The following is a 26,817-nucleotide window of genomic DNA, read 5'->3' on the forward strand; positions in this document are numbered from 1 at the left end:
ACTTTATATTACAAACCACAGGGTGAAAATAGCAATATAAATGATTTTATTATATTATTTTTCCATGATGACAGGTGTGGCTCTGCCTCACCTGCCTCCCCTGATCGCTGTTCAGTCACTTTCCCCCAATGTATACATTTACTCAGCTCACTTGTCAGGTGCTCCTGTTTCCTTGTCTGTTTTACAACCTGTTTGTGTCAAAAAGTCAGTGTGTTTGTTTTATTTTTTAAGCTTTTCATGTTTGCTTCTCAATCTGCCACAATCATGTCTGCATTCGGGTTCTTCTGAAAGGTTAACATAAAGGCTCTAAACATTTGATACACACTGGTGTTGAGTTACTTCTTACTACTGCTGGAGTCTTTTAATCAAATTGTCTTTCAATTGGTTATTTGATCATTAATCATCATTAAAAAATATTAATTAGGTGCTATAAATAGATGCAAGGGGAATTGCATCCTGAAGATGTACCTATACTACCCTGCACTGGCAGACATACAAAATAAAAGGGAAAATCAGGTATGACATTATGAAAAGTATGAAGTTTCTATTGTGATATCTTCTTTTTTTTTATCAGATCCTGTAGGTAGGTAACATACTTAGGCATGTTACCTACCGTAACTCCTCTGTTTGCTGCACAGGCTGCTCTTTACTCTACCTGTTCCTGTTTATTTTTTGTTTCAGGGTTCCTTGCCACAGGGGGCACAACAATCACTTTGAAGTAGGGAGGGAAAAATAAACTTTATGTTGTTTATATGCATGTGCAGCTAGTGATAAGTGGTTGCCCCTCTGAGTAAGTGTCCTACTTCACTGTTTTTGAGCAACTTTGACGACATTTATTCAAAATCCAAAACACAATGAGTGGAGATTCCTTAAAATACAGGTAACAATGGGACCTTTTCTGTTCCTTTGAGAGAAAGAGAGAGGGGTTTGCCAAGGGCATCATTTCTGTAAGAAACACCGCTGGAGGAAGAATTTTAAAAGTTTAAAATCCAAACCCAGACCTTAATCTGTTACAAAGAGAGAGCTCTGGAAACACAGCAAATGAGCTGAATTTCTGCAAAAGCAATGAGCTGGAACGGTTCACCTCGGGCCCTTAGTTGGAATTATCACTGAGCAATAATACTGAAAACACACTTTTACTACACACCTTCAAGGAAGATTGGATCAGTTATATTAATAGATGAGAGAGGAAAGCATGTTTTTCTGTTCTGTTGATTTTATTATTTTAGCGCAGTTTAGAATTATGTGAAAATATAAAGATACTTTTGAGCATCTTTATAGGTAAATATGAGACGTTGACATAGGTGACAAACTTAAAAGTATTTTTTCAACGTAAAAATGTAGAAACTGTGCTTTTTTTTGGCTTATTTCTTTGTATTTTTGTGAAATTAAATTCATATGTTCAGATGTTTGCTTGTGAGGTTGTACAACCTGGACCTGTGACCCACAAGGTATAAACACTGCATTTAGAAAAGCTCCAACCAAGGACGGTTTGCAAATTAGCCTGTGGTTTGAAAACCTTTGGGGGAAAAAAAAAAAAAGTTTGTTTTGTTTTTATCATGTAAGATTGTTTACTGTGCCGTCCTTGATGAAATAAATTTGAATTGAATTGAACAGTTCATTGTCTGAAAGGGAAAACTAAACCATGTGGAGAATTTGTCTGGCAGGTCGAAAGCAACAGGGAGCGGCACCACACAACGCACAAGCTTCACAGGAAGGAAAACTTGCAGGGAGTTAGAACGACAAGGAGACACACAGTCATGCAGTCACGTTGACATGTTGACAGGCAGGTGGGAGAATCAGCAGGAGAAGTAATAGGTAAAGTAAAGGGTTGGGAGAGCAGACATGGAAACATGGATGAATATTTAGCCAGACAAGGGGTCAGACAGATGTCTACAAAAAATGGGACAAACCAAACAAACGTGTCAGGTAGAGGGGCCTGTGAAATCGAATAAACTTTTAAAGCAAGAAAAGTAGACATGTAGCTTACAGGTGCAGACAAAGGTGATATTAAAATTTAAAGAAAGAGATTCAAGTGTGCATGGAAGGAACATGAAGACAGGGTTGAGAACACAGTGCCTAAGAGCATTGAAGTAAGATTTTAGGGAAATAATCCCCAGAGTTAAATATAGCAAGAACAGTGCAACTGAAAACCTACTTCATTTTTACCCAAAATAAGAGTAATAAGGATGAGGAGGACCAAACAGAGGAAGAGGAAAGAGTTGACTGAAGAAGCTTGTGTTTGTACTGCTAAATGACACGTACCTCTGGTTGGACTGTGTGATCCGGTAGCTCTGTGTCCTGTCCGGTAAAAGCTGCTTACGGTCAGGTCTTCGGTCCGTTGTCAGATCCCTGGTTTCACATTCAGCTTCAGCTTCCAGCGCTGCCTGTTTGAGGTTTCTCCCAGTGACTTAGCATTTGGTTTTAGCTTGCGAAGGAAGGTAACGACCACCTGTTTAGAGCCTTCATCAGTTTTGCTGGTACAAATGACTCAAAGTCCTCTGGAGAGAAATGTTGAGAGCACAGTTGTGGGTCCTTAAGAAGTTGTGTTCAGCTATGTCATTTCTTTTGTTTATTTATTTTTTCTTGTGGGAAGTTATCCAGACTCACTTCACAATTATTATTATTTTTTTAATGACAGCCAACAGGGACACAGTGTGGCTTTGTCACCAGTCAAACGCAAAATGTTACGCAATTCAGCTAAAGTTAGCTTTTCTGTGTTTACTCTGTAGAGTCCAGCACAAAACGGACCCAATTGCGCCATCAACTCAGCATACATGGTGCAGATGAGAAATGGTGACCTCTATGGGTGAGAAATATAACAAAAGATATATTTAAAAAATTATAAGTTTTGACTACATTTTTTTAGCAAGTTACAAGAAAAATAGAAGCATTGCTGACATACTCATCTGTAGCATTGCTCCATCTAATAAAATAAAAGTTAAAAAAATAAAGGAAACAAGATGTACATGTTTTTCATACATATTTTAATTCTAAAAAAATCTATAATTTCTATCTCAGTGATGAAGCTACTACAACACAGACGTCAAAAACAAGCACTTATCCAAATGAATTACATTTTCTTTCTTCTCTGCATCTGGTAGAATAAATCTTGAAAGTGTCTTTTACCAAAAGGAGAAATTAGTTTACCCTACAACTCCAAAGCCTTTCTGACACACAGTCTTCACCATTATCCCCCGCTTTCCACTCCTTTTTTTTGTGCTTTCTTAATGGGAAACTGTGGAGCTGCTCTCTATAATAATGGGTTTTGACCTTTCTGCACCATATAAAAGGCTCCAAGATGACATGTGCTGCGCTCTGGACACAACGCATGCAAATAGCACCGAACAGAAGTAAATTGAATTTCCCTCTTTCTTTCCCCTCAACTCTATAGCAGGAGGTGCATAACGCAATCTTAAATGCACGTTTTTCACAACATGTAAAATCTGAAGAATCTTTTAAATAGTATGTCATTAGTTTCTTATTTTCATTTTTAGATTGAGTTTAAATCATTAAATAAACTGTTTGCAACAATTTGTTTTGCTCATTTTGCATTCAGCCTGATATAATTACACTCCAATACAACAGCATCTACACTTCACCGGCCCAGTTAGAAGGTATGGGGTTAATTCTCTTTGCGTAAAAGCGCCGCACTCTCGGAGGTCTTTCCCAGTGCAAGTGTCAGTACAGAGGTTGGCTCGAGCCAAGCGGCGCGTGCGCTCTTCAAAGGTTTTACTTGGCTGATTTTTTATTTATTTATTTATTTTATTTTTTTAAATTCTGATTACCACGAAGAAACATACCGTCTTGGGCCCTACACCGGAGATTATAATGGGATGATTTTCGTTAGAACCAATGACCAACATGTTTTTGCAGTCGAGGATTTCACTGTTTTGGAATGCGCATTAACCTCTGGTCGATATATATTTTTTTTCTTTTCTGGACACACTCTTCTTTATATAACTACCCTCCTGCTGGAATATATGGAAATGTTATTGTTTGGCTGGCCGGTTTTTGTTAGTAATCAGCTGTCCTGAAATGTGAAAAATCCTTTGAGATGAAAAGCAGCACTTTTGGGGATCATCTTTTGCTTGTGCGCGGCTCCTGTCTGATATTGCGCCTCAACAGCCTGTTGTCTGTGTCCGAGGAGAAACGCACAACTTTAACGGGAGCCGGCGCGGGAGCTGGAGCGAGAGAGAGGGCTGCAGCTGGTCTCAGTGGCACACTAGGAGCAAAGGCGGGGTGCCAGCAGTGGCACCGACGGTGCGGCCCCGCTGGTGGGCTGTTGCGCGGTTGGACGGGGGATCCGGCGCAGCTGTGGAGCGGGGATGACGAGGTCGACCGGGATTATGATGGTGATGGATGGCCCGTCAGCGCGAGCAGGCACCGGGGTCTCGCCGTCTCTGTGCCTCCTACTGTGCGCTCTCCTTTTCCTCTCGCCGTGCGCTCACTCGCACCCGCAGCCATGCCAGGTGCTGAAGCGGATCGGCCACACGGTTCGGGTGGGAGCTCTGCACGTCCAGCCCCGCTTGGTAGCCACAGCACCTGGCAGCAGTTCTGAAGACGCGGAGGGAGCTTTACCGAGGGATCAGCCGCTGGAGTTAGGAAAGCCGGCTAAAACAGGTGCCGGTGCTCTTGGATATGGAAACCTCAGAACTAGAGCCGCCACAAACAATCAGCGGGGCACAAGTAGGAGTAAAAGCCAGGCGAGACAGCGGGATGGGAATCCCTCGAAGGAGGATGGCGTGTTCTCACCGCGGGAGTCGGTCCTGCTGGCGGCTGAGGCTCTGAACCGGGCCATGTTGCTACCTTACAATTTATCCCTGGAGATTGTTATGGCAGTCGGATCGGCGCTGGGCGAGTTGCCAGCCTTCTCATACTCCTCCACGGGCATTCCCGAGGACGAAGACCCGCTGTCTTTCTTGGAGAGCGTGTGTCACACGGTGGTCGTGCAGGGGGTCTCCGCTATGCTTGCCTTCCCGCGGAACCGGGACGAGCTCGTTAAGTTGGAATTCGTGTCTCTGGCGCTCCAGGTGCCAGTTGTCAGCGTCGTGCAGAGGGAGTTCCCGCGCCACAGTGAGGTAAAGAAAAAAAAAAAAGTTTCTTCCGAGCTTCTTCTAAACTGTTAACTGTTGATCACTTCACCTACTCACAGTGGCTGGCTTGTTACCACAGCTGCCTTCATTTACGCTTGTTTCATTATTAGGTTTAGTTCACTTCAGTTTCTGTGGAATATTTGTCCTCAGTTCACCATTTAATAAACCTATAAATAATGGAGGAGGAGACACTTCTTCCAACCGCTGATGCCTTGATCATCGTATTCACTTGCATCCCATCTGCTGCTAGACCTTATTTCCTGTCTTTCTTCTGCAGTGAGGCATTGATTATAGCCGCGGTTATTTTTGACCGGATCACTCGAATTAATCGTTGCATGGGGAGACGATCATTGTGCTCTGTCCGCGGTGCTGAAATGGAAAACTTCCAAGGCTGCAGAAAAGAGATAGGGATGTGTCACGTTGTTTGAACAACCGCTTTAAAAAATGACTGAGGAAAGAGAGCTCGGCCCGGTTTAATAACAGCGATGAAGATCCATTGAGGAGCTTTTCAGCGTTTTGGTGACTGAGCACATCTGCATAACTCAATCAGGTCAGCTACACCAATAATCAATGTGGGACTGCATTGTGATCTCACGCTGCTTTGGCCTTTTATTATAATGACACTTTTGCAAAACAGCAGCTGTTGACGGGTTGAAAACTGTAATGTTTTACAATATTAATTTTGGCTCATTGTCATGTTGAAACACCAAGTTATGTTTAAATTTCAAATCATCTATCTTGATTTTAGATAAATCTGAAAAAACTTGGAAGTGAGTTCCCTTTTTTTGTTCTTCCACCTACTGGTGCTGTGTTCTGGAGTTTTATCTCCACAAAACTGACTTTTTATCACATGGAGTAATAGTTCAATTTTTGCTCTGTTTGATAACTTCTCCTCTAGAGCATCCAGTACGTTTGACAGCTATTTAATCTAATGTCAAATGGACCTTAGTTTTTAAACTAATTCAACTGGGAAGATGAGCTGTTCTACATTTGTTTGCCTGAAAGTAGAGTCGGAAATTACAATAACCAATTTTCATTTACTGCCCTGTTGACTTTTCCTCTTTAAAAATCAGCTAATGTAATTATTTAGTTACTGTTATGAAATGATGAAATGATAATTATTTGACTGCAGGGGCCAAAACAAGTATTGTCTTCTTCATGAGAGAGAAATTCAGCTCTTCACGAAACACTAATTGGAAATTTAATTTGAAGCCTGCATCTGAATTAAAAGTACCCATAAATAAGTTCAAAGTTTAAATACTTTAAAATGATTTCTGGGACTTCATCAATGGTTTATTTGCTAATTGTGTGTTTTATGCACAATTTGTGTCTACTTTGTCACACAACCTGTTTGTGTTATTTATTTCTTCCTTTTTTTAAAACGCAAACAGACATGCTATCCACCACACCCAGGCCAATTAGTTTGACTAGAGGGATCTGAAATACTCGCCACCTACAAGCTTAACATGCATGTGTGTGTCTGTGTGTTCCTACTCTAACATCTAATTTCCTGCTCTGTGCACAAGGAACCATTCCTCTGTAGAGTCGGCAGGTGTTAAAAGTCCAAACTGGATCCCTGAAGTGAAATAACATGTACAGATAAAGCTGACAAATAAAAAAAAAGAATTGCCTGATGGAGGGGTAGATGGATAGACAGGTGTTTGGATGGAATTTGGAGTAGGCAGAAAAAGTTGCTAGGAAAAAAAATAATAAGACAGTTTTATAGAGTGCGAGGAGTTTACCTGAAAGTTTTATAGAATTGACTCAGCTCCCCTTGGGCTCCGTCTTGTTTCAATAACTTCCATCTGAAGTCTGACAACAGTTTCACCAAAATGTTAAGGATTTCGCGTTAAGAGGATCTTATTATTTGTTTGTTTGTTTTGTTTTTGATGTGGTTTGGTCTTTGTCTCACTAAATTCTGCAAAAGGAAGTTCAGGTTTAGACAAAGGTAAAGTATGCATAATTCATGAATTGTGGGAAAATCCATCCTTAGTTTTGTCATGTGGAAAAACTGGAGAAGGTGTTGAGCGAAGGATGTCATGCCCCAGAGTACAGCGAGTTTGGAGTTGGCGGTGTGTGGTATTTGATAGCAGTGCAGTGTTGATAATATATTGAAGAGTATGGATTAATAAACTGTGTAATATACTGTACCACTAAAAGTGAACTTTAATTGAAGACCATCCTGAGTTGGTCTGACATACTCAAGTTTGTGCAACTAACAGTATCTCGTTATATAATAATATACATAATTATATTTATGCTCTGCAATAAAGCGCTTCCAAAAATGCGCAGCAGGTTATTGGATTAGAGGTAGAACATTTTAATAAATCGTAAAGAAGAGTTATATCAGTCAGAGTGGACATCTGGAATCGGATCCCTAACTAGTCTGAAATGACACACTTAACCCTGAGACACTGGATTACTTTATCCAAATCAGGTAATGATGCAAAACAGCTTAGTTCTCACTGCTCAAATCCAGAAACACAAAGTTGTTATTAAAGTTAAATAACACTTTGGGGAAAAGTTCCCTCTAATTTCTTGAATTTTTTGCTACCAGAAAATGATGAATTCTGTTTTACTTATTATGGAGGAAAATATTAAATCCCCGGTTGAGACATTTTCTTAAAGATTTACAATCACCTTTTCAATCACCTTTCCTGCTTCCTTTGCTCAGTTCCATCAATCTACCCTTCAGCACACACTGTTCACTCCCAACTGTTTTAAGGAAGCATTCTCTTCCCAACAAACTGCTTTACTTCACATATTTGTAATAAGTCCAAAACTACCGAATCTTTTCACTTTGACACATGCCGTCACATTTCTGATGCTCTAGAAAATTAATTTGAATCTCTTTGAGTAACTTGAGATGAGTCTCTGTCCTTTCTAATGTACGGGAGACAGTAATTGCTGCACAATTGCTGTCATTTAAGAGCGACATCGGTTCTTTAACACAATCCAGTTGTGTTTTACAGCACTTTAAAGTGCAGCGCATGTGCTTGTTAAAGTGAATAATGAGCTCCTCCTGAGTGCGGATGAAAGAGACAGATAAGTGGTGTGTGTGTGTGTTTTTTTTAAGTACTACAGCCACCTCCACATTTATTGGCACAAGTAGTTGAGTTGTGCAAAAAGCCTTGAAACAACTTAATATTTTATTGCAGTGGTCTTACAGTGAGGATCTTAGAAGAAACACCTATTTACTTCTAGTACATTTATTCCACAGGGACAGTGGCCATAGCTGCAACTGAAGAGATACAGAAATCATACTGAAGTAGGATTTATTTAAAACAGATGTTTATTGACAAATTGCTGGCTTAATGTGTAGTTCACTCATGAAAATGTGAAAGAGAGGAAAACATGCATTGAGTGAGGGAGATCTGGTAACGGGGACATTACTAGACTTGCCTGAACCCAGATCCTACTAACATTCTAACTTTTCTCATTATTAAATCCATCCATTATCTATACTTGCTTAGTCTGGACAGATCATCAGTCGATCACACAAGGCAACAGAGTTACACACACAGACACCTGAGGGCAATTTAGAGAGACCAATTAATCTCACAGTCATGTTTTTTGGATTGTGAGAGGAAGTAGGGCTGCCCAGAGAAAACCCATAGGGGAGAACATGTAAACTCCCTGCAGAAAGACTTGAGGCAGGATTTCAAACCCAGAACCTTCTTCCTGCAAGGAAAAAATGCTACCAGCTGCTACCCTGTGCAGCCCATAAGCAATGCAGCTGTTGCAGACAAATAATCTGCAGCGTTTGAGGTTTCATTCTGAATTTCTTATTGAACAGAAAGCTTTCTCTACAAGACATCATCTAATCACAAGAAGATCAATAACCCAACCAATTCCATCATCTTTGGTTTGTCCAGATCCTCTTGACTCTTTCAGCGTCTGCTGTTTTACTGTGCAGTTTGCACAAGAAGTCAAAGCAGCTATCGTTTAGATCACATAGTCATAGGAAAAAGCACATTTAAAAGGAAAAGAACAATTCCAGACGTTGTGTCAAACGGCCAAGAAACTTAGGCTTCACAGTATCTTTGCATTTGTTTAAAGGCGGGGCCACGAAGCTTTCCACAAATGACTCAGTTTTTACTTACATAAAGAAAAAAGGAGAGGGTTAAAGATTTATGGAGATTACATTGTAGAAGTGCTGCAGTTGAGAATAAATCCTCATGGGCATTGAGGAGAGGTGAGAGTCTGATGTCCTGTGGACTGCATTACAATTTCCTCTCCTGATGTAGGACTTCTGAGTCTGAAATGAAACATGTAGGGTTGCTTTTTATTCCACTTCTTTATACAAATAACCCATCTATGAATATGCAAAGAGAAGATTAGTAATGTCTTTTTCGCATGCCTGCTGGACAGAGTGATTAATGGGATAAATTAAATTCACCATTCGCTTAACCTAATGGACTTTTAGTGCAAAGCTTGTGTTGAAGTTGTAAAGAGTTTCTAAGGGGCCTTTAAACTCTCTGCATGTACTGACAAACAACTAGCTGATTAATTGGCAGGATAACCAGCATGTGCTTGGCATGCCAGAGTTTCCTAAGCCCTCATTGCTAATTCAAATCTATTAAATTTCATCTGAATACTTTGCCAATTCCAATTTGAGCTACTCATATTTCGTTTTGATATAAATTCTAACTCTGTATCTTATCTTCCTGTAATTGGCAGTGGATCCTATTTATGCTTGTAGTGTTCATGCTAAGACTATAATCTTATTGAATCATGTTTAATATTTTGATCAGCTATTTTCCTTCCACGTCTACATCTAAAGTTTCAAACAGCTGTTGATTTTTAGATAATTTTTTTTTGCTGTAAAGCGCTTTGCACGTTGTGTAGAACTGACTGCATCTGCAGGCTGCATAAAACCGCCTGAAACAAGACAGGATGCAAACCAGCATATAAAAAACAGTGCTTATCCAAGCTGTCTTTAGGGTAAATGTGGGTCACACCCTGGAAGACCTTTCTACCTGCTCACAGAAACTAACAACCATATTCCTCCACGCTCTAAGACTTAGTGAACTTTGAAGCATCCGTTGACCAATTCATTCGACAACAGAGGGATTTTTTTCAGCTGGACCTCATATTGAAAACAGTGAAAGTAAATAAAATGGAGAAAAACAGTGAATCTTCTTGAATAAACTATATGAAGTAAAATCATTCTTTTAAAACTGTGGTGTGTTTCTTTTTCTTTCTTTTACAAGAAATGTACACTGACAATAAAAGCACATTTTAGTTTAGATGTTTGGATTTCCACTGCAGGAGTTTTAGGAAAAAGGATCTGAGAAAAAGAAAACTGTCAATTCTGTGCTGTTTGTGTTTTTAGTGATGACATCACAAAATATATACACATGCATTTGCATAACTGCCTCTACCATGGGGTAAAAATTATAGAAATATTGGATGTTTTTTTCCTCAAAGTTAGGCGGAAAAAAAGTGTAGACATAGATGTAACTCTTATGATGTGAGTAATGATATTCATTGGGCTGGAAAGTTGAGATTGCAATCTACTATATCCAGCAGACTGTGTTCTTACACTAGGAACATGTTGAATTTAAGATAAAAAGTTAATTTCCTCTTAAATGCATAAAACTTTATTTCAGTCTTCTGTTCGCGCTTTGCTACATTTCACCATTGAGCTGCTGCATCGACCTTCCTTCGTTTTTCTTGTACGAACTCACTCCACTTGTACATGTTATTCTATTACATTTCATTCAGTTTCTAATGAAATCAAACATGTTTTTAATGTTTAATCGTTCATCCCTTTCTTTTGTTCTTCATGTATCAGAATTTTTGTATGTAAATTTATTATTGTCGGCATGTAGACATAACATTCAGATTGGGTAAACCAAGTGATGTAGACATACAAAGAAGTAAATAAAAAAAAGTGCATACATTGACATGCATAATAAAGTGAAATTGCACAGGTAAAAAAAACCTTGAATATAATTCTTTAGCAGTGGCAGCTTTGAGAAATCTCCTGTGTTGAGAAACTCTTTTCATGCTTTGTGAAGCTGTGATTTTGGCCCTTTCTTAAAATCTTGAAGGTCAAGGGGCTCCTGTGTAAACGCTGATCTTCATTTCTTCCAGTAAATGTTTGATTCGATTAATTTTTGGGGGATTGATTGGAACATTCAAAAAGTTTCAGTTTTTGTATTTGCATCCACTTCAGAGTTTCCATGGCTTTAGGTGTGGGATCAGGGCTGTGCTGAAAAAAATTTGTCCTTGTTTCATCTTTATATTTTTATGAGCAACGTAGCTTCATATCTTCATTTTTTTTTTTTTTTTGGTCTCTAAGCTAGTGGCATTAGCTCAAAGAGGCCTCACACTATGATTCTCCTACCTCCAACCTTCAATGTTAATTTGGAATCGATGTGCAAGTAGTGATCGGACATTACAGCTGAGTGCATTAGTCATTGTTTTGGTGGAGAAAAAAAAATTATCCTGCAAATTCCATGTTTCATGGAGCTCTCTGTGAATTTTATTTGCTTTTAAAAAACTCTTATTGTTTTTTGACTCTGTCTGAAATTTTGCAAGGATTGACTGGATGCGGTTGACTTATAGTGAAATTATGTTCCCACCTCCAGATTTTGGCCAACAGGTACTGACTAGAAAGTTCAGAAGTTCAGAGATATGGCAGTAATCAGTGGCATTCACATAAACAATAAGGTTAAAAAATGTCCTGGGGGAGCGTTTTGCTTTTGCTCAATATGACATGCTTCTTGTCCAACACCTTATCATCAAATTAAGTAATTAATTGGTGCTGATTGAATGCAGGATTGCTGTTTAAATACAGATAGATTTAACTGGTTTCTTGGCTTTCTATGACTTTTACAATTTATTTTTTATGTATTCAATGCCAAATCCCTATGTTATTCCCCTTCTTTCACTCAGAATAATTTGCATAAGTATATGGTCTAATTCTCATGTCATTAGCACAATATATTTACTAAATAAAACACAAACATTACTGCTTATTATCTCCTCTTTATATGCTGCATTTTAAGCCTTTCAACTATTGTCTCTTTCTTGCCTCATCTTCTAATGCAAGTTTTACTGCCTCTCACAGAATCGCCTTCATTTTCAAATGGCAATGCGGACCGTCGCGGCCCCGCCGTCGCAGCTCCTCTACTACCTGCTAATGATGAACGGATGGTGGGACTTCAGCATTGTCCTCTGTCAGGAGTGGAAAATAAACGACTTCCTCTTCCTCATCAAGAACAACAGCCGCTTCCACTTGGGCACGCTGGTCAACCTGACAAAAACAACATTGCCACCCCTTCCGTCTTCACTATCGTCCTCGGCAGAGGCCACCACCACCCCTGTGGGAGTGGAGGTGCTACACCCATCATACTCATCACCAACTGCATCCTCTTATTCATCAAATTCTTCTTCGAAGTCAGACCAGCAGCAGGGTCTCATGAGGCAGCTGGAGGCCTTGAGGGAACATTCCTCCACGCGGGGAGTGGTGACGTTTGGGTGCGACATTCGGGAAGTTCGCCGGTTATGGACGCTGGCGACTCGAATGACCCTCCCGGAGTTTCACTGGGTTTTGGGCGACAGCCAAAACGTGGCTGAGCTCAGAACAGACGGGTTACCGCTGGGGCTACTTGCACATGGCATGATGGGATCCCCTTCTTTGGATCATTATGTTCAGGACTCGCTGGAGTTTGTAGCACGAGCCGTGGGCAGTGCAGCCCAGGAGAATCCCACCATGGCGCTTATACCTGGAACTACAAACTGTATGGATGCACAACAGAGTAATGGCAGCTCAGGGGAATTCTTGGCAAGGTAGGAAATTACAGCATGCAACAACCGCAAATTTTTGTGCTTTTTTTTTTCTGTAACTGATCTGCTAATTATCCTGCAGCTTCATAACATTATTGTTGCGACAGCGTGACACAGTCGTTCTGCATGGAAGAAACAATAACATCAGAAGGCAGTGATTTGTCATGCTAATTTCTTCTGTTACTAAGAATAATTTCTACTGCTTTTCCTCTTCTCAACTACTTCAATTGTATATTTGTGCATGTAATCATATATATAATTTCTACACTCTTTGGTTGGCCCTGGTCTCTAACTAATATATCACATGACATTTGTTACATAAATGTATGTAAAGCAACATTCATTCAGGCCATGAATGTCACATCAATACTCAGCCTTTAATAATGCATTCCAACCTTTTCTCCCAGGGTAGAATGGTTACCTGACATACAGGATATTTTTAGTTAAGCTTAGAATAACGTACAACATGCTTGAATTTTTCATGTTTTTTTTTTTTTTTGTACTCCAAACTTGGTCAAGCAATCCTAAGCAAGTTATAAATTCATGCTTTTTTCATTAGCTGTATTTAAGGTTGTAGTATGTTTCTGGCAGCACATTTAACCATTTAATTTAATTTGGTTACTTTCCTGGTGAGAACATGGCTTTTAAGCAAAGTTCTAAAATTGTTAGTATTTTTGAGGCAAGGAAGTTAAAGCTTGGGTGCAAACGGGTCTTCTAAATGGACAATGATCTGAAGTGCACTGCCAAACTGGTTAAAAAGTGGCTGAAGGATAACAGAGTCAATGTTTTGGATCACAAAGCCCTGATCTCAATCAAACTTAATTCATTTAAGATGAAAATGCATGTGCGAGGAGCCTACAAACATGGGGTGATGAACATATCATAATTGGGCCACTCACTGCAATGAAAAAGACAGATATAAGTTAGATATGGGGAAAAAGTGGACTTGGGTTGCATTTGATACTGACTGCTTGCTATTCCCAAGTTCCAACCACCTTGTTGTCTGTCTGAAGTTAAGTTGAATTTAGTCCTTTTTTTATTGTTATTTCACCCACACTACCACCACAGGCATCGAGAGAGTCACAACATCGTTTTGTTCCTCCAGGGGATCTGAAACACATGTCAAAGCAGGTAACAGAATGAGTGAAACGGGCTGACATTAAGCTTGAGGAGAGCACTGACATCAACCGCAGAAAAACATTCGGAGTCAAGATTAGAAGTTTAAAAGTGTGAAGTGTGCCTGGAAAGTAACAGGTTCTACCATGATGAGACACATTTAAGCAGAATTAAGACACAAACCTGCTGATGGCTACGAGGAGCATGTGTTTGAGTGCGGCTTCATTTGTATTTGTTTGTATAATGTCAACCCTGTGTGGAGGAGAGAAAACCCACAGAGTATATTAAAAATTGAGGAACTAGATCTTTTGAACATTCCTTACAGTTCCTTGCTTTGTCTTTTTTTTTCCATTTTTACATCAGAACTCAATATTAAGGTGAGTCTTATGCTCATATTGAGTTTATGTTAACTTCTGTGCACACAATTACTTAGATCTCTATAACCCAATGAGCCACGGGAGACTGTTTGGAAGACTTTTTGCTTTGTTTAATCATTATTAAGGCTTTGATTTTACATATCCCTGGTGCTCAGCAGAAATGTTTTATCCTTTTGGAAACCTGCCAATGACCCTGTGAAGGCAGAGGATTTACCTGATGCGGTTTAGATTCATGTGTGGGATTCTGGGTCTAGAATAACCCCTTATGCAACAGATATGTGCACCATCTTATGATTAGAATGTGAGAACGGATTTATTATGAATGACAACCTAGTTTACTTTTACCAGCTGCTTGACTACAAATAACACTTTTTGTATGTTTGTGAACAGCAATAGAAAAACCTTTTTTTTCCTCTTTTCACTGCAGTTAGTATTAGCTTTTCACTTGTCTCTTTTTTTTTTCTTTTCCTCCATTCATTCATTGTCAACATTTCTTCTCTTGGCAAAGTACTGCAAGACATAATGCTCAGCATCCATTTAGGAATTATATTTCCCAAACATTTAGACGGGTCAGTTGCTTCTAATGGCCCGAGGAAGAGTGAATCTAATGAATAAGCAGAGTTTGTGGCAAAAGTCAGACTGTATTTTGGAAGTAATTTTGACTTGGTGCGCCTCAGGGCGATTGGATATTAAGACCAAGGGGAAGTGCAGAGTTATATTAAAGCTTAATATAATTGTATATTTGTTATCTATTTCATAACCTCTTCTTCCAGCTTGGAATCCTTTATGCTCTGTTACATTTGCACTCTCTAATAGGAGCATAAACACAAATAGTGTTATTAAACTGGCTGTCTTGTCAACAAGCAACTCACTCACACCTTAATCACTCAACACTTAAGAGGAACAAAATTGTGGATTACAAAACCATTACTACGCTACACTATTGATGATTAACTTATTAATTCAGAGCCTGAGCGCCACTCTTGATACATTGGAGCATAAAATTCTTCAAACATGCTTAAATATTACATAAGATTGACAAAGTTTGCTGTAGATGTACATTTTTCTCTGAATTCAGGTTTCATGCGAGTTTAAATAAGCACATCTACTGATTTTCTTTGTTTATAAGTGGCGTCCCTCAGGGCTTGTTCCTGCACTGAGGAAATCTGACAGTCTGCCCGACTTTCAGAGTGACATAAGGTTCACAAAAATGCAGTCAATGAAGTCCAAAACAGATTTATGTCACAATATCTAAGAGTTTTAAATAATCAGTGTTTTGGAATATTGAGTTTATCTTTTTCCCGTCAGTCAGTACACTCACTACCAATCCAGTAATCATTCCTCCTAATATATTTATTCATACCACAAAGTTTATTTCTCTATTTTCTCACTTCTTCTCATCATCCCTTATTTATCCACAGCTTTTTACGGCCTTTGTTGTTTCATGTTCATACCAGTGGCCTGTTTTGCACATCCATAGGGCCAGTTCTTTACAGCTCATTAGCAAGAAATCAAGAAATTGTTTTCCTCAGACTGTTTTCTTAATCTTCTAAACCTTAACTTGACCTCCACTCTGACTGTTCTTCTTAATTACTCTCTAAACTGAGGATAAAACAATGGAACTGCTAACTTTGTTTTCATTATAACAGCTGCTTATATGAGCCTCAGATTTCTATTATTAAGACCCAGTTTGGGGATCATAATGTTGCATTTAGTTTTACACTTGCAGGACTTTTGTCTTGCGTATAGTCTAACTCCTTAATAAGTATTATCTGTAAAGTTTGATCTTATGTATTCATACTTTTACAAGCCACTACATCTGTTAAGATACTAAAATATACTTACAGCTTGAATAATATTATAATCTTTTATCATAATTCTTAACTTTTGCACATGTACAATTATAACAAATCTACCCATAAGATATTTATGCATTATATTTATACCTGTGATATTTATTGATATGGATAAAATGACTAGCTTCCAGCTAGTCTCATGTCTGTGAAGGGGTCAAAGGACAAACAGCTAAATTTATCTGGGTGTCTAGCCCCAGGACTCCTATCAGCTTTGGATAATGTCAAGAGCAAGATTGCAAATATGAACAGCTGATATGTGCTCTTTCATTTAATCTGATAAGAATACTGCTTGTCCGTCTCCTGTTTAAGGTTTAACAGGCACTGCAGCTTTCCAGGCTCCCAGTTAGGCAAAATCCAGCAGTTCTGAAAGTCTTTATGCATACATTCACAATGTCTTTTTGTTATTTTTCTCCAATATTAAATTTTTTCGGGTGGTTTTGAGGTGGCTGCGGATCAGAGGGTAGAGTAGTTGTCTTGCAACTATAAAATTAAAAGTTTTTTTGTTGATTGGTTTTTTTCCCCCAGATCTCCTGTGTCACGTCAATCTGCCTCCAGGCAAATCACTTAACTCCAAGTTGCCCACTAATCTACATACACATCTATAAATTTGTGTGTTTTTAAGTGCAACTGGGTGAAAATGGCTTAAGCATAAAACATTTTGAGTTGTCAAGATGACATGAAAATGAAAACATTTAGTCCAATTACAATATTTAGTTTAGATTGTGTTTAATCTTTTTTTTTTGTATTTAGATTTTTCTCTCTTAATTATGGGCACAGACAACTCTTAAATTGTTTTTGCAAATGACACCATCTTGAAAATCCTTGGCATAAGCCGTTATGTATTTAAACCTGCAGGCTTTAGTAGTTTGAGACTGTTCAGATGCTGGGGATTTTGTTGGATGAGCTCACTGCATCAGGTGCTTTGTGAACGACCTAACCTGGAGGGATGAGTTGTCATCAGCACGGCGTTGAAAGCAAAAACCAAGTGACAGATGAGCAGCAGTGAGGCTCTGTCTGTCACCAGCCTAGACGTTCAAACCCTCGGGGGAATCTATTGCATGATTATTATGGACTTATGGCTGCAGCAGGGTTGCTGGCCAAGCCATCAAGTGGTCAAAAGCTGATGACAAATGTGGGCAGGTGTTTTTCATCAGAAAAAAGCGTGATATCATAGGGGATTTGGGTTCCAGTTGAATTCTAATCTAGCTTTAAAATGCGAGAGTGAGCAATGAAGAGTTTGAATATTGTTAAAATGCAGCAAAAATTTGTGACTTTGATTTTAAAAGCAAAGAACTAATGCAAAACCTGCAAAATCAGGTGCTAATTGCTACTTCAAATAAAATAAACAATTATTTTAGCAACAATAAGTGAGATAAATGGAGCATATTACAAGAGTCCAACAAGCTAAAGCAAATGCAGCACCATAGAAACCACATAGATGAAAGTTTTTAACATGCATCATGCCCCAATCATATAGCTAAAGGATAAATGTATTGCACTATAAGACTTGCACAGTATGTTATATGGATAGAGTCTTACAAACTAGAACATCACATTAGACCAATCAAAATGGATATGTCTTTGTCTTTTTTAACCAAGAGAGCATCGATTGAGATTAAATCTCTTAGTGGTTTTCTGGGAAAGTAGAAAGCAGTACAAATTGAGTCAGGACAAGTTGCAGCAATGAAAGACAACATCGTTATCTAATTCAATTGGGGAAACATTTATGGCCTGATTTCTCTGTTTCCAAGTCTTAAGAAGTTCTCAATATCCTTGTGGGTGACCATGCAACCAATTCCAGTTATTCACTCATTTGAACACCCTTTTACTAAGCACTGGGCAGACACTTTGCACTGAAAACAAGAGGACATCCGGAAACCAAAGATAGTAACTCCTAAATGTTTTGATGAGTGTAGGTCTGATAATACGAAGAGAGAAAAAGCAACAAAAACAAAAAGTGGCACAATGTTAAATGAAAACCTTGTTGAAGTCATTCTCAGCATCCGTTATTCTTCATTGCGAGTCTACCTGCATGTCTTATTTTGTGATGTTAGTTTGCTCGACCTTCCAAACGTTCTCCCAATCTAAGCTCCACATCCCTTCTCAACACCACCCTTTTTTTCAGACACAGTTCTCCACTCTGGGTTGGCCATTGTAACATTTAGATTTTTTTTTTCCAGTGAAGTTATCTTTTTGTTGAACTGGATGTACGGTTGGACTAAAATAAGTAAAATCTTTCTTCATCTGTAGCTTAGCTAGCAGATACCTGAAGGCTTTATTTCAGACATGACCAGAAATTGGAACTGTGACAACTGCTGCACCCACGTTGACAAAACCCCCAGCTCCACCTGAAGGAAGGTAACTGCAGTACATGATACTGAGAGAGTAATTGCTGATGTTCAGTGCAAACCAGCTGTTGCAGCCAAATCCATTGCAGTTACACGAGTGGTAAAATTCACAAAATCTGTAGTTCGTTTTACAGTGTTGAGTTCAGGACACTCTGCTCAGCTAACTATTTTTGTATTTTATGTTTTTGGCAACACTTTAGGAATATCTCCATTAGCACTTGGTCTTAAAAATGTTTTAATGCCTATGAAAAGTATTCATCCGTTTGGCCTATTCCCCTTTGCACTTTTTCAAATCACGATCAACAAAATTGGGATTTATTTTGACAAAAAGAATTACAAAAAAAAAATGTTAATGTTCAAATGGAAAGTTATCAAAATAATGCTAATGAAATAAAATGTGTAATATAAAATCATTTTTTAAATGAATATAAAAACAGCCAGAGATGACTGTTAGCAGGCACAGTATCAAGTATGGCATGTACTCATAAAAAAAAAAAAAAGTTTTTATTTTTATTGTTTTTTTGTGTAAAAAAATCCTGCCGTAGTGCGATATTTAGTACGTCTTTCTCCAGCTCATATTTTTTAGGCTGCACATGGTGTGCAGCACAACTGCTTGACAGTTATGCTTCGTGTTGCTTCGTAAAAGCTGGATATTGGCAGTTTAGTTGAAGTGTTGCAGAATAATATATGCATGCGTTCTCCACGTTAGCTTTAGATAAAAATATTAACATGCTTCCGTTACAGCTTTTTGCACTCTACAACTTTTTACTGAGACAGGCTGTAAATGTGTAGCTGTATTCAGTTGTTACCCGACTCCCTTTTACGGTCGATAACCTAAGGCGTCTCAATAGATAAACCAATAGAATGTGCTGACACAAGAATGAATGATAAATGATGCAAAATATCACAGAGCTTTATTGATATTTCTTATTAAAGAAAATGAAGAGTAATTTATCTGTATTTTTTTCACCACATACGAACAAGAGTACTTTACAGTTTGACAGTCCTCATATTGGGTTGAGTCTTATTTTCAAGTTAAATTTGTTAACAGAATTGAGCAGTAAAGCGTGTTCGTCTCTGCTCGTTCCACATTACGACTGTAATTTGTGCAACGGGAATATTTCTAGTTTTTCTCATAACTGTCTTTAATGCTTGACATATTTGTTTAGCATGAATAATCAATGCGCACCAAAATGAAACAAACGCAAACACCGTTGGAGAAATAACTCGCGATGGCGGAACTGACAAACTACAAGGATTTTATTTGACATGCTGGACGGTTGCTTTAGCCAACTCCCTTTGTGTCTCTAATTCCCATTCATCATTTCATTTGCTTCCTTGAGCTTTAGAGAAAGATCAAGGCACTATCATTATGCAGATAAACTCTTCATCATTTCAGTCATTTCTTAGGGAACACCCACCCGTCCTGTTTCCTCGCCACCATCACCCTCCCCTGTATCACTGCAGTGCTTTCACTGAGCACTCTGAGAGCTGCGCCTTTTGTCATTCACTCGCTCGGTCCTGTGGGGAAATTCTTTCAAGCCACATCACTTAACATTATGTGAAGATAATAAATCAGAAGGGACAGTTGACAATTCTCAACACAAATTTCACTGCAATGAAATGATTTACAGGAATTCAGAGTTACTGAGGCATTTTTTTGTTGTTGTTGTTCAGTAATCTGTGCGAGTCTGGTCAGAAACTAGCATGCTGTTTTTATTCATGTTTGGTAACTGAAGGATGCATATAATCAGTTTCTGTTTAAATCATTTTCCCACTAATATTTAATTAAATATCCCTTAGCAAATTGCACAAAATCCATACAATGAAATGTAATCTTTAACAACAAGTTTCTGGTATAATTCTATTATCATTTGCTGTTAGATCACCGCTGTTGTCAGAATTGGAGGAGCTCATTAGAAAAAAAGTTATCTAGGGTTGTGACTGTACACATACTGTACGGAGAATATTGGCTGCTCAGCCCTGTCGCTGTGCCGATGAACGCCTGAGCACATGCAGAACGTTCTGTAATGGAGCCAATTTAAAAGGTGTCACCAGAACAAAACTGAAAAATCCCAGTCATCACTAAACTCCACTGTTTGGGAATATTAAAAGGGTGGTAATCTGTATTTTGCAGCCACAGAGTGTCCTTTTGTTGCACAATCAAGTAATTATGCTACTTTCAGAAAAGGTACAAAAAAAACTTGTAAAACGGCAGCATCACAGTCAATGATTAGGAAGATGAATTAGTCGAGATACACAAATGGCATCAAAAAGCCATTTGATGCAACTTTTTCACAAGCCGAAAACATTTCTGGCTTGTGAATATTACTGTTGATGTGCTGAAAAACACATTTATAAATATTAAGTAGTTCATTTCCTTCTCAGTCGTGTACAGTTTTCCATTTCAGGTTTTATATTTTATATTTATATATATGTGTTTATTCAATTCAACACTGAGTGAGTGTTATTACATGCGGCGCTCATACATGAAATTATGTCTCGTCATAAAAGTTATGAAGCTACAGTAGAAAATTATTGCATTTCCCAACACAGTATCTAACACTGACCTCCTTCAAGCTCAGCTGGAATATTTCTCCATCTTATTTTCAAGGTTATTTTGGACTTTATTTATCTAATATCGATCACCAACCTTATCCAGTCAGAAGTTCTCCAGGCAAAAAAAAGCCTAATTTTCTGTAATCCAAAATCCTTCGTATTAACATTCTACTACGGTTGTGCCAAAACGTGTTTTCACTTTTAGTCCGTTGAGCTCTCTGATCATTCAAGAAGCTGTGTCCAGCTTACAGCCAACTTTAATGTGTCTAACTATCTCGTAATAGTTCTTCATTGGAATGTTTTTCACGAGGCAAACACTTCAAACTCTTCCAAAAACCCAGCTTACAAACATATGCCATTAATATCTGTTGCTCTGTCAAAAAAATTAAAAAAAAACAACAAAAAACAAAAAAACAGAAGCAGTGTATATGTATCTACCTGCACAGAAGATATGGCAGGTAAGGTTTAGTTGTGTGAATTCAAAAGCTTGCAGTTTGAAGATTTGACCAGGTTTGCTGTTGATCAGAAGCTTAATCCTGATGGGCAGGAAAGCAAGGTAGCAGCTCAGGGAAGGTAAAGTAGGCAGCAAGGTGCTGTGTTGGCAGAGGATGGCCAGGCTGCCTGAAACAGGGAAACCACACTGCCAGGGCCAGACTGATGGCAAGTTGGAGGAAGAAGCTGGGGGCGTGGTGCAGAGCGAGATGAGCTGGGAGACTTGGCTGGTAAGGTGCCGCTGCATACGGCTTGCTAGATCAGGTAATTAACAAAAAAATTACTGCAATTCTAACTACATTGGTGAGAAAAATCCACTGGAAGGTGAAGAGACTTGAGTTAACGTAGAATGTGTTTGGAACAGTCGACAAGTCCCACAAATTTGACCGGAAAGAGTGAGACAAATTGCCACATCCATACTGGTGCACACACTTACACGCCAACTGCTGCAAAGATCACAAACAAAGGACCAAAACAACCAGCTGGGAGAACATAGACAGAAACAATAGCGGTAAAACAAAGGGCTGGCCCATTACTGTGACAATTATGTTTTGTAATAAGCTGCCAGGCTCTGAAAAGGATCACATTTTTGTTCTTTCATCAAAATCTTTTTTTTTTTTTTTATGTTGGAGTAGCAAATTCAATGATACTATAATAAGCCAGGCACATCTAACCCTCCAAATATGTAGTCTTATTGGAAACATGGCTTTATTTATTTCAAGCAGAGGTATAGAAAACAGGCCTCTCTCATTTCTGATTAGCAATCCCTGAATGTGTCAGCTAAAATGACAAATGTTCTTGGCATATTTCTGCAGCTGACTCATAGCAGAAATACATCTGCTCGAAAGGCTCCTTATACGCCCGACAACTATAATGATCCTGTGTTTAAGAACTGCATGTCCTGGCCAAAATGTCAGCAGAGTCACTCAACTTGACACTTGGAGAAAACATAATAAACATGTTAAAATACTGACTTCATGTTAAAATATGATGTGTGTCCTACAAATTACAGTTTGCAGACATATTGAGTGATGTTTATAGGTTAAGATGTTCAACACCTGAAGGCTCTGAGCCAAAGTTTATTGGGGTTCAAAACTGATCCCAAAATCTGATTTTTTTTTTTTTTTCTGCAGTTTCAGGAGTCTGAATATTTTTCTTACCATTTATATATTTATCTGAAACAATAAAAGTATTTAAGAAATGTTGCTTCGAAGACGAATATTTTCCCACTTAGCGACACCTTCATCACGTCTCAATTTATGTTTTTATTTGCCGGTTTTAGAAAGTGTAAATCTTTGTATTCGCTGGCAGGTGTTTATGGCGCAAAAACAGATTGTCGAAAGTCAAGACTTTCAAAGTTTATTTGTCTTTAATATGACGTTTATCCAGAACAATTGAATAAATAAAAAGATCACATTTATTCCCACTTACAAAGAAAAAAATGTAAAAACAGACTGGAAACCAAAGGTTCAACATCCTCGTTGGATATGTACAGACAAGACTCTTTTGATTCATTTTCATGTTTTAGTCTTCTTGTCTGGGGGTCTGTTGACATGTTAATTTAATTCACTTTGACAAAAACACAGTTCCAGCTGAAGAAAAGGAGAATGATGCTGCTACCACCATATTTCATTGTGGCCTAAATTTTTGACTTTTCTCACTATAATACACGCCAATACTAAGGTTTTAGAAGATTTTTGTCAGGATGTTTTCATTATATATATATTTTTTTTTTATCTTGGCATGTGGCGAGTGTAGGAGGTTAATGTCGCATGTAGAAACAAGTCCTGTTTAGAAATCCTTGCTGTTCCTTCAGTGTTATCATCAGCCTCTTTGGCGCCTCCTGTTGGACAAGAGGATTATTTTCTTAAAATTCTCTAAAAAATATTTCACTGCAAACTTCACTACAGCAGAGATGATCTACGCTTACATAAGTTCTGTTCGAGGGAATCGCACCCATCAAAGGAAGGGGCATTACGTTGATCTGCCAGCCTGATGGCCTGTAAAGATAGAAAATGCTGCAGGATAGATGTCTTCTCAGAGGTGTTTGTTCCTGAGCCAGTGTAAGTAAAACAGTTTGCTTCAGGCAGGATTGGTTTAAGAAGAAACAAGGCGCTTGGCAGATGCTTATGTGTGACTAGAAAAGGAGCAGCGATTTCTTTTCCCCCCATAATTCTGGTGTCAGGAGAAAGCGCTTTTGAGGCTTTTCTGAAGCATGTAATGTTTTGAATGTTCAACTTCTTTCTTGCTTGTTAAGGAATATTAACATGAGTTGGAATATGTTTAGGTGACACATGAGGCAAGAACATGTGGGGCATGACATTGATTTAAGGTTGCCGCGCAAGAGATGATTCAGCCAGGCGTCATACTCCAGCTTAGAATCCCACCAGGACTCCTCTGCTTTAAATGTCATCACTTTACAATTTTACTGGCTAGAACTGAATCATGCAAGAATGTGTGGCGAGGGAATAGGTGGATAAATATCCTTCTTAGCAGCGATGGTCTACGTGAGCAGAAGCAACACGGAACGACACCTAAACAAACTCCAACAACATAAAACCACAAAAACCATAGTCACATTGCACCCGAAAGAGTTAATCTCAGAGGAGTGACACAAAGAAATGGCACAATAATGAGCTCAAATCCCTTTGGACTATTTCAGTTTTATCAACTCAGCGGAAATCCCGTCCTTATAAAACCCAACTCCGGCGAGGAGCGGCTCAGCGAATGCGGCCTGGACTCTGTGGAGGAGAGTCATGGTTCCAGAGACGCTGTAGAACGACAGAGTTCCTGCTCTGTGGTCCAGGTACACTCCGACTCTGGAGGAAGCGGGACCCGAAACTGGACTTTTTATCCTGTTGTGCCAAAACGTGTAACCATTTCTGTCACAATACAAAGTCCAAGATTTGCAGTTAGATCGAAACTCGCATTCATCTAAGTTCCCTGCTCTGCTGATTGACTTGTATGAAGCCGCAATGTCAACTCGCCTCCCTTTCCACTCCACCTCCCAGTAGCAGCGTCCAGTCAAAGTCTCTCTGCTCAGGATCTGGAGCCATCTGGTGAATCGGTCTGGATGGTCAGAATAAAGCTGCTTCTCTTTCAGTAGCGTTGCTTTTCTGTTCCCGTCAGATAATAACAAATGCCTGTTTGCCGTGTTTGGATCCAGAGCCATTTCCTGCGAATATTTTAAGAATCCAGCTCTAGTCTTTGGTTCTGGTTCTGACAGCAAAACGTCCACTTCAGCGACTGCGTCTGAGATGTCTGTCCATGTGTCTCTCAGGACGCAGTGTAGTTTATCTCTGAACTCTGACACAGCTGTCGTCACATCCTCAAAGTACCTCAGAGGACGGATCTTGATGCTGGATGAGTGTGTCGCATCACTGGGTATTGACAGTGAGGGGTAGTTGAGGAGAAGCCGGTTGTGATCTGAGTTTGAGAGCTTCTCCAGCTCAGCGTCTTTCTTCTTCAGCTCAGTGATCTCTCGCTCCAGCTTCTCCTGAAGCTCTCTGACTCGACTCACTTCGCTGTCCTGTTGGGATCTGATCTGCTGCTGCACGTCAGAGCTTCTTTTCGAGGCGAGACGGATCAGCTCGGTGAAGACCTTCTCACTGTCCTCCGCTGCTTTATCGGCTGAAGCGTTGATGGCCTCCACCTCCTGCCGAAGCAGCTTCATTTCTTTCTCCCGATCCCGGATCCCCTTCTGGATTTGCTGTCGTCTCACCAGAAGCTTCTTCTGCTTCCCAGACGTTTCTGCTGCAGCTGATCCTTTTTTCTGGTCTTTATTTTCATCCGTCAAGCAGAGAAAGCAGGTACCCTGCATCTCCATCGCCTCACCATGATGAGGGCAGATGTTCTCCTGGAGCTTCTTGGAAGGGTCCACCAACTTGTGCTTCTGTAAAGGCGGAGCGTCGTAGTGAGGTTGGAGGTGATACTCGCAGTAAGCTGCGGGACAGGTTAAACAAAACTTAACAGCCTTCAACTTCCTTTGAGTGCAAACATCACAAGCCACATCTCCTGGTCTGGCATAGCAGTGGTCATCCGGATCAGCTCGGACTCCAGTTTTCTTGAGATCCTCCACTAAATCCGCTAAGATGGTGCTTTTCTTCAAAACAGGCTTCTTTTTGAATGCCTCCCTGCACTGGGGGCAGCTGTAGATTTTCCTGTGATCCTCTTCATCCCAGTGGGTTCTAATGCAGCTCATACAGTAGCTGTGTCCGCAGGGTATGGTCACCGGCTCCTTCAGCAGATCCAAACAGATGGAACAAGAATATTTGTCCTCGTCTAGCTGAAGTCCTTTCTGTGCCATTTTCCCGAGCAACGACGAAGTTTTGACTTCCTATGAGCAAGAATTGGTTTGGACTTCGATCTAAAAACTTGTCGCTGCAGTGATTCTCAGTGGTTACACCCATCATTCTGCTTGTAGATCTGAATAGGAGGGAACAAAGTGTTACGCAAACATATCTGGGCTGGTTTTGTTCAGCCAGGAAAGGGAGGGAGGAGGTGGCAAACCAAGCATTGTGTTTAACCCTCTCGTCATTTTTAAACTTTGTGTTTTGTCAGTTTGACGTGGTAAATTCTTCCCACTGACTAATGAACATAAGCATCCCAGCTTCTATAAAAGTAATGAAAGGCTTTATTTGATCTTAGCTTAAAGGTCAGTAACACTCCAGCTGAGTTGCATAAGTTTTAAGGTCAGAGGGCACCAACTTGCAGACCACAGTTTGATCTGTAAACAGGCCAACGACTGGAGTTTAATTGAGCACTTCTATTTAAAGATACACTGGCACTAACATAATTACACAGATTCATCAATATGAATTCCTGTTGGGCTTTATTTTTTTTTTATCGTGTTGTAAAGAAAATAAAATAAATGTAGATAGTAAATACAACAGAACCTTACTGTGACAAATCCAAACTATTCCTCTGATAAACTGCATGATGGAAACATTTGAGTTTATTGCAGATTTTGGTTGCAGAGAAACCAGATAGTTTTGTAGCATCAACAATGTCCTGCTATAATTCTAGAGGAATATTTGTTCCCAGCTCATTTAAATTGGGTTTATTTTCTGCCACATCATCAGGATTTTTTTTTTAAGATTCAAGGTTGGGGCCGTTCAAAAACTTAATGCTGCCTTAGCCTTTCCAGTCTTTTCCAGTCTAAAGCTAAGACAAGTGC

At 39.3% G+C, this 26,817-nt stretch overlaps 2 protein-coding genes across 2 annotated transcripts in view; one reads left to right on the forward strand and one right to left on the reverse strand.

The window, feature by feature from the left end:
• The first annotated feature begins 3,011 nt into the window (after window positions 1–3,011).
• The window catches only part of grin3a (glutamate receptor, ionotropic, N-methyl-D-aspartate 3A), a 46,615-nt gene continuing 22,809 nt past the window's right edge, over window positions 3,012–26,817 (forward strand). Inside the window, exons 1-2 of the mRNA XM_007563280.2 lie at window positions 3,012–5,081; window positions 12,175–12,896. Coding sequence (XP_007563342.1) covers window positions 4,329–5,081; window positions 12,175–12,896 — 1,475 coding nt within the window. The 5' untranslated portion in view covers window positions 3,012–4,328. The remainder of the gene's footprint in view (window positions 5,082–12,174; window positions 12,897–26,817) is intronic.
• On the reverse strand, window positions 21,881–26,058 carry LOC103145720 (tripartite motif-containing protein 16-like). The gene has a single exon (XM_007563279.2). The coding sequence runs from the start codon at window positions 25,945–25,947 to the stop codon at window positions 24,295–24,297; it is 1,653 nt and encodes a 550-aa protein (XP_007563341.1). The 5' UTR covers window positions 25,948–26,058; the 3' UTR covers window positions 21,881–24,294.

The sequence above is a fragment of the Poecilia formosa genome, unplaced genomic scaffold (genome assembly GCF_000485575.1).
Source record: "Poecilia formosa unplaced genomic scaffold, Poecilia_formosa-5.1.2 Scaffold146, whole genome shotgun sequence".
Classification (NCBI taxonomy): Eukaryota; Metazoa; Chordata; class Actinopteri; order Cyprinodontiformes; family Poeciliidae; genus Poecilia; species Poecilia formosa.